Source organism: Poecilia latipinna, unplaced genomic scaffold (genome assembly GCF_001443285.1).
Source record: "Poecilia latipinna isolate Pla-1442-1.1 unplaced genomic scaffold, P_latipinna-1.0 Scaffold2434, whole genome shotgun sequence".
NCBI classification, from domain to species: Eukaryota; Metazoa; Chordata; class Actinopteri; order Cyprinodontiformes; family Poeciliidae; genus Poecilia; species Poecilia latipinna.
Window position 1 is genome coordinate 75,794 of NW_015115050.1, and position 14,464 is coordinate 90,257.

The 14,464-nt window shown below is 39.8% G+C and overlaps 1 protein-coding gene across 6 annotated transcripts in view; it reads left to right on the forward strand.

Moving 5' to 3' along the window:
• The window catches only part of LOC106937769 (unconventional myosin-Ic-like), a 60,145-nt gene extending 46,212 nt beyond the window's left edge, over positions 1–13,933 (forward strand). For 4 of the 6 annotated variants that reach the window (XM_015019446.1, XM_015019443.1, XM_015019447.1 and 1 more), the window contains exons 4-19: positions 290–488; positions 732–812; positions 1,069–1,248; positions 2,626–2,724; positions 4,445–4,555; positions 5,943–6,014; positions 6,182–6,301; positions 7,058–7,131; positions 8,360–8,465; positions 9,329–9,409; positions 10,197–10,288; positions 10,389–10,483; positions 11,388–11,434; positions 11,519–11,599; positions 12,087–12,192; positions 13,572–13,928. In XM_015019446.1, the coding sequence (XP_014874932.1) occupies positions 290–488; positions 732–812; positions 1,069–1,248; positions 2,626–2,724; positions 4,445–4,555; positions 5,943–6,014; positions 6,182–6,301; positions 7,058–7,131; positions 8,360–8,465; positions 9,329–9,409; positions 10,197–10,288; positions 10,389–10,483; positions 11,388–11,434; positions 11,519–11,599; positions 12,087–12,192; positions 13,572–13,693 (1,666 nt within the window). In that variant the 3' untranslated portion in view covers positions 13,694–13,928. Of the gene's footprint in view, positions 1–289; positions 489–731; positions 813–1,068; positions 1,249–2,625; positions 2,725–4,444; positions 4,556–5,942; positions 6,015–6,181; positions 6,302–7,057; positions 7,132–8,359; positions 8,466–9,328; positions 9,410–10,196; positions 10,289–10,388; positions 10,484–11,387; positions 11,435–11,518; positions 11,600–12,086; positions 12,193–13,571 lie in introns of all 6 variants that reach the window. The other 2 variants (XM_015019441.1, XM_015019445.1) reach the window with 2 other exon arrangements.
• Positions 13,934–14,464: the final 531 nt, after the last annotated feature.

Here is a 14,464-nt window from a genome sequence, read left to right on the forward strand (position 1 = left end):
AAAAGATAATCTGCCATTTCTCCTGCTAGTACTAGACCCTCATGGTTGTTTTTGTTGTATTTACCCAGAATTCCCAGAGTATAGTCCAGTTGACATCTACTAAAATGAGACTTTACTTCTTTGCTCTGCATCAGAGTTCAATCGTGCATTCGCACGTCTCCAAACAGATCAAACCTTCTAGGCAAATGAACTAGAGTTTGATTAATTCAGACTAAGCACCCAAACTCATCTTCCTCTTCCCTTAAGACATCAAGTCTTCTGATACTCTTGCCTTCTTCCCCTCCTGCAGCTATGCGGTGTCAGACAATGCATACCGCTCCATGAGGACGGAGCGGAAGGACCAGTGCATACTGATCTCAGGGGAGAGCGGCGCCGGGAAGACGGAAGCGTCCAAAAAGATCCTGCAGTACTACGCCGTCACCTGTCCAGCCAGCGAACAAGTGCAGACCGTGAAAGACCGTTTGTTGCAGTCCAACCCAGTGCTGGAGGTATCTGTGTTTTATTCTACTTTTATAGAACAAAGCGCTGAAAGAGTCATCTCTACTAGTAGATTTCTTAACAAGCTTTGTCCTTCATTCCTTTTTCACTCTCACCTTTTTTCTTTATTCTCCTCCTATCTTTATCACATTCCTTCATCTGCACCGTCTTGTTATCTCTATTCCATAATCCATCACTTACCATTCCTCTCCTCTTTCACTTTTCCTTATTTGCTGTGTCTTTCTCCCTGCCAGGCCTTTGGGAATGCCAAGACGTTGCGTAACGACAACTCCAGCCGCTTTGGCAAGTACATGGACGTTCAGTTTGACTTTAAGGTGAGCAACAAGCAGGCAAAAGTCTCCAAAATCCAAAGAAGTTTATAAAGAAATTGAAAATATGTCGAGGATTAAGAAGTTATAATACATCTAATCCACACCTCCCCTTTTTTATGAGTGCACTATATGTTTAATGGATGACAAAATCCCTCTGGAACCTGCATGTTTTACTACACCTCAGTACCCCAGCCTTACCCAATCCTCCTTCTCCTCATCTTCCTCCCACCGCCGTCCCTGGCCTCTCTCCCGTCGACAGGGGGCTCCGGTCGGCGGCCACATCATCAACTACCTGCTGGAGAAGTCCCGGGTGGTCCACCAGAACCATGGGGAGAGAAACTTCCACATTTTCTATCAGATGATCGAAGGAGGCGAAGAAGACCTGCTGCGACGGCTTGGCCTGGAGAGGAACACCCAGCAGTATCAGTACCTGGTTAAGGTGAGGGACAAACACGTCGATGTTCCTCCACTCACTGCCAACAGTATGGTGGCAGCTTGATGGTTTTCTTCATCAGGGAGTTAATGGAAAGATGAATGGAGGCAAAAACAAACAAAGCAAAACCAGCTGGAGGCTTTAAAAGACTTAAAACTGAGGTTACATGCTAGTAGAACACAAACCCTGGTTAGGAGAGCCTAGTCAAAGTCCAAACTTAAGTTAAATTGAGACTGAGCAAATAAAAATGGGCAATAATTCTTAGCTTAGAAGCACAATGTGGGTAAAGACATTTTCCAAAACACTAAAGTCCCTGTAGGTCAGAGAAAATAGATTTTAAAAATGTGTATTTGTAAATCACTGAAAGGCTTGTTGTTGTTGTTGTGGTTGTTGTTGTTGTTGTTGTAACAGCCTTCCTGACCTCTCAGACCTTCTGGTTCTGGTTCTGCTCTGTGTCCCCAGAACCAGAACCAAACATGGAGAAGCAGCATTCAGCTTCTATCCTCCACTAATCTGGAAAAAACTTCTAGAAAACTGCAAAACAGCCAGAACACCGAGTTCCTTTAAATCAAGGCTAAAAAGCCATCTATTTAACTTGCCTTTGATTCATAATAAGTAGATTGTTGATCAATGTATCGTTTATTCCAGATGATTTGAGAAAATGCAATCTTTATTGCTTATTTCATAATTGGTTAAAGTTTTATGTTTTTAAGGTGTAAAGCACTTGGAACTGCTTTGTTGTTGAAATGAGCTTTAAAAATAAACTTGACTCAACTTGCAGACGGAAATGGTTCTGCTACATACTGGGTCATACAGACTAGCACATACTATTTTACAATTATGCATTACTTTGTCACATTAATTCCTATGAAATACATGTAAATTTGTTATTATAACCTGACAAAAAGTGAAAAAGTTAAATGGGTAATGACACTTTTTGGAGGTTTTACCTTTCTTTGAAACGGCTTTAGCCAGTAGAGCAAAATGTCCTTCAGTGCCCTGTTTGGTCCAACCTGCCTGAAGCTTTTGGTCCGTCCCGAACGCCTGCCTCTGCGTCCCAGTGGACGGCCAAGTTAATGGGCTCAGAGCGAGCAATGCTCAGAGCAGTGTAAGGGCTTTCCTCAGAGGACAGATCTTCCTTAGGGGACTTGCTGAACTCTCCTTTTCACACAAACTCTCTCCATCACCTTCCAAACCAAAGCAGCTTCCACCTGTGTTTGTCTAAGTAGGTGTTTATATTGCATACACAAAGGTGTTTAGCTGTAAACAGCTGTTTGTGCATCACCTGCTCTGTGAAAATCTGCCTCTCATGGTTGACAAAGTCTAAACTCTGCTTCACTTGGTTTCCAAATTTGAGCTTAACTCGTCCTACACGTCCCACAGGGCAACTGTCCCAAAGTGAGCTCCATCAACGACCGCAGCGACTGGAAGGTGGTGAGAAAAGCCCTGAATGTCATTGGCTTCAGTGACGATGAAGTGGAGGTAAGAAACAAACAATGTAATTATGGTGAGAACAAAGTCAGAGACTTTTTAGCTTTTGGTTTTTATGCATCACGACACAAACTACAATCTGGTTCTTAATGGGTATTAAATTTAAGGCTATGCAACCTTAAGTCAGCCACAATTTATGACATAATAACAGAAGCTCAGCCGAAATGCTTAGCTATTGCGTGTTTGTGTGTTTTATGTTATGTGTTGTAGTTTTTGAGGTTGTATTTGCTTTGCATTCATTTGTGTTAAGGACCAAATCATATCTTGTCTCAAAACAAGAAATCCAGGAACTGAAAGACGTTCCAGTTACCCTTTATTTCGCCTCTTCCTCATTTATTTGCGTTTTGACTGTGGGTAGAGTTGGTGTCCTGTGAAGGAGTCTGAACCAGCTGTTTCTTTTAACTACTGCTGAATTGAGATCAGAACAACATAAACTCAGGAGGTTTAAACTTAAAGTTGCTGTTTATTCTGATGATCTAGTTACTTTTATTTTCAGTCACCACATTTTGTTGTGCTGTGTCCTTACTTATCCAGTGTGTCACAATGCTTAGCGACTTCTCAGTCCCGCTAACAACTTTCTATTAAATAAGCGTTACAAATCTAGCAACTTCTTTCCATTATTGGAAAGTTTTATGGCGAAATGAAAGCAGTTCTACCGCTGCGCTCTGTTCTGTGTGATTACAGAGTTCTGCCGTGAGCCTCTCCTGCTTCATAAGTACTGTCTTACATCGGTGTCCGTCCTGCAGCTTGCAGACTTTAGTCTGAGTGGAGGAGACCCGTCCAGCTCTGTGTCCACTTTGCAAATCAGTCACACACGCTGGGAAACGCTACTGATAACAGTTCACTAATCTAACTCCTGACTTGCCACCAGGGCTGTGTGTCGTGCTGTGTGATGAAAAACCGATCCGTTTTAAACAAATCGGAGAACTTGACAGCTTAGGCACGATTCATCGTAATGATGTCAGCCCTGAGACGGTTTTAGGCAAATTAATGCAGACCTAAACAAATGAACACCAAATTGCACAGAGTGACAGAACCCTAAATAAGATATAGACAATTTATCAGCAACAAAACAAGTTGATTTTGGTGTTTAATGACACTTATTTGGACTTTTCTAAATCTCATACAGTTCAGTACTTTAAATGACATGAATGCAGAAATCAGAACCATTTTCTTAAAATTAATGAATTAAATTCGACTGATATATGTCACATTTTTCAGTCCACAGTTTTTATGTTTTAAATAAAGATATTGGAAGCAATAGAGAAAAAAATATTAACCTGTGATAACTTTTAACCATTATGTTAACTTAGGTGGAGCTCTCGGTGTTCCTGAGGCCATTTTCGTCTCTCTAAGGATGACAGAACGGCGTGTAGCTGTTATGTAGTCATAAGTCACTTTTGCTCGGCGTGGGAGTCTTCCTCCACATTTGTGAGTCTGGGCTTGCTCCCAAAGCTCCTTTGGAGCTCCCACTGCTCAGAGAGAGCAGCAGGTGTGAGTGTGTGTGGGTTGCTACATTCCCGGGACGCTCCGATCTTTGTCCGGTTTTTAATCAAAGCGGGGCTTATCAGTTGAGCCGCTTGTAAAGATAGCTCCGATCTTACCGCGCCGCCGTCTCTGATCTTCTCACCTTTGTTCCCTTCGTGTCCTCCAGCAGCTCATCTTTTTCACTGCATCATCCTTAATGTTTTTCTTTTATTATTCTGTGCAGGAGCTGCTGAACATAATCGCCAGTGTGCTTCACCTCGGCAACGTGCAATACGGCGAGGAAGAAGGCTACGCCCACATTACGTCGGATACGCAGATCAAGTACCTGGCCAGGGTAAGATTACGCCGAGCCGGTTCATGAGCATTCCAGATCAAACAATAAGGCTTTAATAAGTGTATAAAATTCTTATGAGGAAATGAAACGAAAGCAGGTACAATAAGATGTCATGCAGATTATGACCCAGACTGGTTTCAGAGACGGCGAGGTTATAGAAACCGCAGTTTAGATTTATTATCAAACACACTGACAGGATTGTCACTGCTCTTTTAAAGAGAGGTCGACATTTTTCTGATATCAAAGTTTTAAATTTTACTTTAGGTTCAATGATGCAGGCTGTTTTTCAGAATTAAATCCAGTGTCAGAGGTTTCAACAAATAATCTTAAATTAATACATACAGTTCAGTTCAGAAATCAATATTTGGTGGAATAACCGCCATCAAGTGCATTGGGCTCTTAATTTTTTCCAGAACTGTATATATTTAGAGTTTTTTATTTATTTACAATTTCAAAATTATTTAGTTGAATACGATTTCTAGTCAACCAACTAAACTTTTGAAGCTGCACTATTTTTCTGAATGATTGCAGGTTCTTTTAGTCAGTTAGGTTTAGGCTCTTATGCTCAGAAAGTAAATAAAATAAAATGTCATTATTGACTGGATGTTTGTAGCAGTTTGCTGAAAGATAATGCCCTAAGGCTAGTTTTTTTTTTTTTAATGATATCTGTCCCATTAGTAAACCTGGGCCGATATTAACAACTTGAGCACCTTTCATAGGCTCCTTCCCCTTCAGCTCCTCCCGACTAGTGGCAGCAGCAATTAGCCAAACACCTGGTGGAGCTGCACATCTGATGAGCTGATCATGCAAAAAGTTTCTCAGTCCAATGCTCCTACGAACGGTCATAAACGGCATAATGAGAAGCATTGCTGTGATGATGTGCTGGAGTGTTGGAATAGTAGCAGCATCTTAAAGAGACAGAGGACAGTTTATAGGAGTCAATTGTCTTTTAAGTTATGCCTGATATGTGCAGCATTCTTATAAAAACCCAAGGTTGCATAGTTACTTTATCTTGCCACCAAATGGAACTATGTGCTGAAAATACGTGATAACTTCATGTATTTTCTTTTACAACAACCATATACTCATTTTATCTATTTTATGTCAGAGTTTGTGCCTCTGCCAGTGCTGACAAGTTATTTCCTCTATTTTTCTGTCGACTCCAAATGTGAATCTACAGACACAAAACAGATTGTCTCTGTCCCTCGGTTCATTTTCACCTCTGTTTTGCTGTCCCCACCAACCACAGACATAATAAGCAGGCGGCAGAGAAACCTCTCTGGCCGCAGACTGGTGTGACGTCTGTCTGTTTTCTGGAAGAGGTGGATTTGTCACTGGTTTTACTGCTGGTGTGTGTGTGTGTGCTAATGTTGCTGTGCTTTTCCAGTTGTTGGGGGTGAATGGGACGGTGCTGACAGAGGCACTCACACATAAGAAGATAATTGCCAAGGGAGAGGAGGTAGGTTTGGATACACACTCTCACTGTGTGATGAGCACATGTATACAAAGCTTTCCTGTCTGTGTAATGTCTGCTGTGGTTAGAAATGATAACTTGTGTAAGTGTCCCAGCTCAGCTTTGAGTTACTCTGTCACACTGCGTGTGTGTGTGTGTGTGTGTGTGCGCAGCTTGTGAGCCCTCTGAACCTGGAGCAGGCGTCGTCGGCTCGGGATGCTCTGTCCAAGGCCGTGTACGGACGCACCTTCACCTGGCTGGTCAACAAAATCAACACCTCACTGACATACAAGGTATAAACTCACTGACCAAACCCTGCTGCAAGGATCGTCTTTATTCTGCAGCTAGATGGCGCCACCTTGTGGCCACAGCTTAAATATGATCTATAGATAAAGGACTGGTTTTTGATTATCATCTATAGCCAGATTTACTTAAATCCAGAGGTGGGTGAGAGCCGCAGAACTATAGATAAGGAAAAGCAGCGCTACTTAAACCTGTTCCTGTTCTGGACATTACTCAAGTAAGAAGGTAAAAAAGTATTTTTGCAAAAAAGGTTTCTCAAGTGCTGACCAAAACATCAGTCATTTAATATTTAAAAGTTACATCATGAGTTGGACCAAAATATAAATGTATCTAGAAATCTTGGAAATTAATGCAATTACAAAATAAAATCGTGCAAAATATAATATAAAACGTATGAAACTTTTACCTGCAACTGCAGGTGTGTCTGGCAATTTTTTTTTTAAAACAATCTTGTTCTTCATTCACTGAAGTTACTAACAGTGAGGAGAGTAGCCAACATTTTTACTCAATTAAGAGCAGCGATACTTCACAATAAAATTAGTCAAGTAAAAGTAGGAAGTGCAACATAGTGAAAATTTTCCTAAAATTGTAAGTTTTTCCAAAAAGTTACTCAAATACATGTAAATAACCAGCTTAACTTCCCTACTATGCATGACTCTCATTGATAATAATACAATATTAGTTACATGGATGTTCTCTGGGTTTTTGGTGCCAAATATAATTTTTTTTCTCTGTCTCTCCAACAGGATGAATCTCATAAGAACGCCTCTGTTATCGGTCTGTTGGATATCTACGGCTTTGAGGTTTTCCAGCACAACAGGTGAAGATAGTTTCACGTGTTTTTTTTTTTTTTTTTTTTTTTATCCTGCCCTTTTAAATTTATACCTTCAGAATGAGTTTGCTAAAAGCTGCTCGTAAAATAATGTTTTCCTGGTTTCTTTTTTTTATTATTATTATTAATGTCTGATGCTCTCAAACATTAAAGAAAGGAAATCAGGAAGAGGGCAAACACTTTTTCACTCCACTGTAACAAGTTTGATTCCTTGGAAAAGTGTTAATATTTTCATCAACTTATAACCACAAGATAAAAGGTATTTTGTTGGGGTTTGTTGTGAGAAACAAACACAAATTTGTGCTCAATTTTACATTTGAAAGTAGAGTAATGCTGCCACCACTATGAATAAATTTAGGCTTTTGTCCTGTTGGTACCTGAGCAGTTTCTAACAGGTTTTATTTCAGGATTCTTCTATATTTAGCTACACTCATCTTTCCATCAATTTTGACAATTAATTGATTAATAAGATTAAAAAATTGTGGCTCATTTTGCATATTTTTCATTTAACCATTCAAGCTTATTTTAAACAATGTTATAAGTGCATAAAGATCCAAATACAGAAATAATTCAGTTTCTATTTAATTACACAATTAAACATTTCGTTGCATCTGCAGCTAAAGAAAATTACTTTTAACATCTGCTTGTGAAAAGCTCAGCCCTTTTTGATTAACTTGATGTTAATACAGTGTAGGAGCAATTTATAAAAAAATAAATTATGAATAATTGAATATCCAAAAGGTCCTAAATTTTTTTTTACAGAAATTGAACCAGGTGAAGCTAAAACTACACCACTTGAGGAGTTTCAGGTGGAACAGATTTACAAATAAAGAATGTTCTTTATTTTAAATGCAAACTGTATAGTTTGCACAGTTTGGGCTTCATTTCTGCTCTAAATATGTTGTTGTTTCAGAAATTGGCCTTTTTCTGAGAATTTATACTTTTGTTAAAGGTTAACTAATTATTAAATTAGATGACGATTATTTCAATAGTCATGATTATTTCAGCCCCAGTTCCTTGGTAGTGTTTATGGTTATAATGTGACAAAATGTGGGAAACCTTTCTAGTCCTGGGTGATTTCCCTTCATGCAGCAAGTGTCTCTGGTCCTTAAACATTTCTAAAAAATGAAACCGAAAACTGTCCGACATATTGATGTTCTTGTTACGTTTTTCTCAAACTGATCATTGGATCCTCCTGATTTTCTCTGTTCTGCAGCTTTGAGCAGTTTTGCATCAACTACTGCAACGAGAAGCTGCAGCAGCTGTTCATCGAGCTCACCCTGAAGTCAGAGCAGGAGGAGTACGAAGCTGAAGGCATCACGGTCAGTAGCTTCTCTGCCTCCGTACACTTACACACACACTGTTCACGCCAATCTCCTCAGAATCATGTGACAATGTGACTCGCTACATTGATCTGAGGAATTGGTCTGTGTGATATTTCCAGTAGGAAAGTGCTGATCCCCTTCTATCGTCACTGTTAACTTTTCTCAGTCTGGGTTTGAACTTTGCAGCGTTCTCCTAATGGGATCCATCTGTATTGAGTGCATATATTTTTAGAAAGAAACCGCCCCATGAATAATTGAATCCCCACATGCTGGACTGCTTGGTAATTCGTTCTCAGGTAAAACCTCCTGAGGAGATTTCATATCAGAACAGTCCTGTAACGAAAGACGATCCCAGTGATGTTTCTCCTTTTTCTTTCTCTCCTCTTCTGTCCTTCGCTGTTTCTGCCTTTTTGTTGTGTTGTTTTGCCCGGTCAGAACAAAGAGCTCTTGGTTTCAGTCTAATGTAAATGTGTCGAGAGCAAACAAGTTGTGGGAGAATCTTGGCTTTGCCTCTCAAAGAGCCCATTATGATGCGTCATGACAGACGTGGGTGGCTCTCTGTGGAAAAGATGCAACTCTCGAAGCTAACATGAGCTAACGGTGCCTGTGGAACATTTCTGAGTGTGTGTGTGTGTGTGTTTCACATATATGTAGGTGCAGGGTGTGTCTGTGTGCCAGGATTCCTGGCATTCTCTGAATCTTTAAAACTGTGAACTGTGAAAAGCAGCTCCCAGCTGTTTCAGCTGCTCCTCTTTAGAGGAGCTCCAGTTTTATATCGGCGTTCGCGTTTTGGCCCCCATGACCTTTCCAACAATCGGTTAGCTTTTGCTGCCCTCACATAATGATTTGTGTGTTTGCAGTGGGAGCCGGTCCAGTATTTCAACAACAAGATAATCTGTGACCTGGTGGAGGAGAAGTTCAAAGGCATCATCTCCATCCTGGTGAGGCGCTGCACCCAAACACCTCGTTTAAACTTCGCCTTTCCATTGGTTCAGACACTGCAAGTTTGAAGCTTTTATCTCAACAAATGAAAAAGACCTCATGCTCCACTCTGTGTTTTACATGGTGGGAATTGGCAACATTAAGCACTTAGTTTTCTGTCATTATTTGCCAACATAAAATCTTTTCAACAAATAAGTATGTAATAGAGCACAAATGATCATTTTGCATTATTTAGTCATTTTATGGTAAGCACAGTTGAGATTTTTTAAGTACATTGGCAGATTTAAGATTTGAAAGCTCCATTTAGCAGGTAGGAATTTGAAATTCTTTATATTTTGTCATTGCAGTTGTGACTAATTTAAATCATAATTTTGATTAAGATGTTTTATGAATGCAAAATGTATTTTTTTTTTGTCTTTTTCTTTAAGTTGATTTACCCAACTCAAAGAAATGTATTTCAATTGTAAAGAAATCCCCAAAACACTTGGGATTTGAATTCTTATTACACATTAAAGATTTAAATGTAAAAAAATATATTATTATTATTATAAATTATTTAGCTTTCACCATACATTATTAATTAATCATAAGCTCATCAGTCTCTCAGAATGCCAGAAAGTTTTCTGCTTTGTCTGTCAGGTATAAATTTGTGTTTCAGCCTGAACATGCAGTGCACACAAATATATTATTATTATTAATAATAATAACAGAGCTGAACATCCAGTAAACAGAAATGTAAATTTAGCTTTTCTCCTCTGAGATGTTAACCCTGTCCTCTCATCACAGGATGAGGAGTGTCTGAGACCTGGAGATGCCAGCGACTTCACCTTCTTGGAGAAGCTGGAGGACACCCTGGGGGGACACCCGCACTTCGTCACGTCAGTCTGACACTCAGTCAACCCAAGTTTGGTCAAGAAAACTTGAGTCATTTATGTGGCTGATTATCCTCACTCTCACTCTGTGTGTGTGTCTCTTTAGTCACAAGCTAGCGGACGGAAAGACCAGGAAGGTGATGGGCCGAGAGGAGTTCAGACTGCTGCACTACGCTGGGGAGGTCAACTATAACGTTAACGGTGTGTGTGCTTTCTGAATGGATTATTTTATCACAATAAACGGGTTCCTTCTTTGATAAAGATACTGTGTTTACATTTTCATCAAATCTTATAGGGGGAGTTTCTTAAAGAGACAAAGGCCAATTTCAGGGTGTCGAGTCGGGAAGTCAAATTTCTTCTAAACTATGTTTGATAAAACTTAGAAGAAGTAATATCATACAAATATGATAACATACACGTTACAAGATGATGCTGTAAAATGGTTCCATTTGCCTGGAAAATGCATAGAACTGCATTAACAATAGCAATTCATATTATCCCAAATTATGAACGATACATTACAATGACTGAAATTATTTCCTTCTGCCAGATTCCAGAATAACACGTGAGATAATTGTACAGTCAATCATTTATTGCTTTTTTCTGTTTAAATAGTTACATTGAAACATAATTTTTTATTATTTGGTAACTCTGCCTCTGAACTATACGAGTCGGGTAAAACGTTGCTCTAGGCTCATTCCTGCTGACAGAACTAGTGTTTATTTTTCCAAATGGGATAATGACTTTGTGATGGTTTCTGTAAATCGTTGCCTCTTTGTAAACACTTTGCATTTTTAGGGTCATTGTCCACTTGAAAGACCCATTTGAGCGAGAGCTTTAACTTCCCGGTTGATGTCTTAAGATGTTGCTCCAATATTTATGCAAAATTGAATTTCGTCATGATGCCATTTATTTTAGGAAGTATACCAGTTTCTCCTGCAGCAAAACGCCCTGTAATTATTAGAGACTTTAGAGGATGAGTTCAGTTTTTATCCATCAACATATGAGACCTCCTACTGTAGTGTTAGAAATGTAGGAAGAGAAGCTGGTACCAGTTGTTTTGTGATTAGATGACTGAAACTTTCTTTTTTTTTTTTTGCTTTAGGATTTTTGGACAAAAACAACGATCTTCTCTTCAGGAATTTAAAAGAGGTTAGACACCGACTGAATAAAGAGCAGAGCATTTTCCTGTTTGTTTTTACAGCGTGAGGTCAGTCCATGTGTTTGCATCTGCAGGTTATGTGCCTGTCTGAGAACAAGATTCTGACGCAGTGTTTTGACCGAGACGAGCTGAGTGACAAGAAACGCCCCGACACGGTGAGCGGTCCTCCACCCTGCATCTGCGTTTGTGCTCTCAGGAGGTTCCCCTGCTGGTTTTGAGTGAATGATTTGGTTTTGGTTGAATGCTTCTCAGCATAGTTTCCCACAGCACAATAAACAGCCGTGTGTTTCCCTCTCCGATGCTGAGTGGGCTGTTTGATGGGGATTCTCCACAGCTGCCTTCGCACTGAGGAATGCCCAGCACGCACACACACGTACACATACACACACACACACATAATGATGCAGGGCACTGTCACAAGCTGGTAAGTTGTCATCCCAGTCCTCCACAGTGAACCCAGTGTCCAGTCGCATCGACCATCGCTGTGCTAACATCGTCCTCCTCTGCGCAACCTAACCTGCTGCTCGACTCCTTGTCGTTTCCAGCTCTTCTGAACGGCAACTTTTGCCAGTCGCCTTCCCGTCCATCCCTTCCTAACGATCTTGAATCTTTTTTTTTGTTCGTCTGTGTCTGCCCCTTCAGGCAGCCACCCAGTTCAAAGCCAGTCTGGCGAAACTCATGGAGATCCTCATGTCCAAGGAGCCGTCGTATGTCCGCTGCATCAAGCCCAATGACTCCAAGCAAGCAAGTAGGGTGTTAATCCTTTCTTCTTTTTATTATTTACTCATGTATAATGTAACGAATTACTGCATTTATGTTGCCTTTTAGTTGGTTTTAAACTAAAGATGTGGCACTGAAAGTGAAAGTAGAACTATATTTTTTGGATGTAGAAATAAAAAAAAAAATAAAGCTTCGCATTATTGTCTTTACATCTATTTAGATGTTTATTCAGAGACGCATCAATCAGAATTTTCTGACCAGTTTTCTTACTCTGCTCGTCTCACCAACTCAGATTTTCTTTTTGTGAAGTGATATAAATAATTAATTACTTACATTAGCTGCAGAGGTGACACTATGATGATGGGTGACAGATCAGAAACTTTAAATCTGTTTTTGACTCTTTTAAAACAATTTTATAGTGATTAGATATATTTTTCAATTTAACATTAACTACAGTTAATTAGTTACTAAAATACAAGCCTTTGTGTGTAATTTGTAGCGAATGAAGATGCTCTGCCTAAGTAAAATTTCCAGAAGACTGCCAACATTTCCAAATTCAGCATGTTCTAAAACGATAAAACTAAGTTTTTCTGCTCTTGATTTTGCCCACATGCCATGGTAATTTCATTGAAAGTTTTCCTCTCTTTCACTCTTTTACATCCTGAATTATAATTATATTTAGAAATATTAACAGGTTATTCATTACTTTTATCCATGTGTCCAAGAGTCACTGTGAAAAGTCAAAAGAGCCGCAGGTTTCAGACCTTTGATGTGGCTAACAAAAAGTGCGGCAGCAGCAAAGTGCATGATCTCAACAGACAAACGTTTATCATGTAAAAGTACAAGGTAATCCATTATAGGGGCTTGTGGTTGCTTGTTTTTTTGTGAAAATATGGCATGATGTATCGCGTAGGTATTATGCATTCACAGATCAAAAAGATCTACTTTTCGCGGGTCACCAAACAACTTTCAGTGCATCTATACAGTTAATCTTTTTTCATAATACAACTGTGCTGTTCCAAAATGGTGGAAATGTAATTTTTTATTTAACATTCAGATTAGTGAAGTCAAATGACATTAATGGCACTGAAATCGTACTATGAGACGTGTCAGAGTTTTAAGACATTTTGTAAACGCCACCGAAGAAGATCTGGTCCTCATGATGATGCAGATCTTACCAGTACCAACCCAAACAGTCCGATTTCTGCTGCATCAGGGGAGACAGTATGAGGTTCTGTGTGGCTGCCTTTGTTTTTCTCCACACTTGGCCCTTTGTTGTTTCCACACTGTCCCTCTGTCCTCTGTTACTCCTACTGCTGCTGCTTACCATCTACGTACTCCTCTCCCTGCTTCATGCTGTCCAGCTGGCTGATTCATTTCTGCCTCTCTCTCTCTCCTCTGTCACAGGTCGGTTTGACGAGGTGCTGATCCGTCACCAGGTCAAGTATCTGGGACTGATGGAGAACCTGAGGGTGAGAAGGGCTGGATTCGCTTACAGGCGGCGCTATGAGATCTTCCTACAGAGGTGATCAGCCACTCTCTCTTTTTTTTCTTTATTTTTTAATGAAGACACACCAGCAAAAACATTTCTTCATTCAGCTCTCATTTTCTCCCTCAGAAAAAGTCATGGATGCTCAATCTATTAGCATCTATGCCTTGATGACTAGTTTGTTTCTCAGCGATACTGTCAGACTTGCTCCTGAAAGGATAACTTAAAGCAGGCGGGTTATGCAAAAATTCTAATTGACACGTTTTTGTTTTTGCATTGAATTCCAAGAGCTCCAAAATAAAAAATCCCAAGTGTTTCAAAAAGCAACAAACATTTAACTTTTTTGGCAGTAAATGTATTTATTTACTTTTTTGGTATCTGAAAAATAAACCCTTTCAAAAAACCTACATACTGTGATGTTACTTAGCAACCCCAGCTGAGCCCATCTCGTCACCTAGCAACCTAACCGGAGCTCCAGCTCATTTGGTCAGCTGATTTTACCACTGTATGTGCTGTACAATGGCTGCTGGAAAAGACAAGTGTTTTCTTATTGACTTACCATCAAGAAGCTACTTGCTGCATTCTGGTTGGTTGTGCAGGAGGCTCTACTTCTGCTTTTCAGAGAGGTATGGTTGTTCAATTGTGCATCTTTTTACAGATAAATGTGTAAACGTTGAGCAGGGGGGCGTGGCCAACTGCAGCTTATTTGGATTTAAAGTAACAAGAGGCCCTAAAACAGCTTATTCTGAAAGGAGATCAAAATACCCAGATAGCACATGATGTTAAATCAACGTTGAAAAATAGTTAGAAT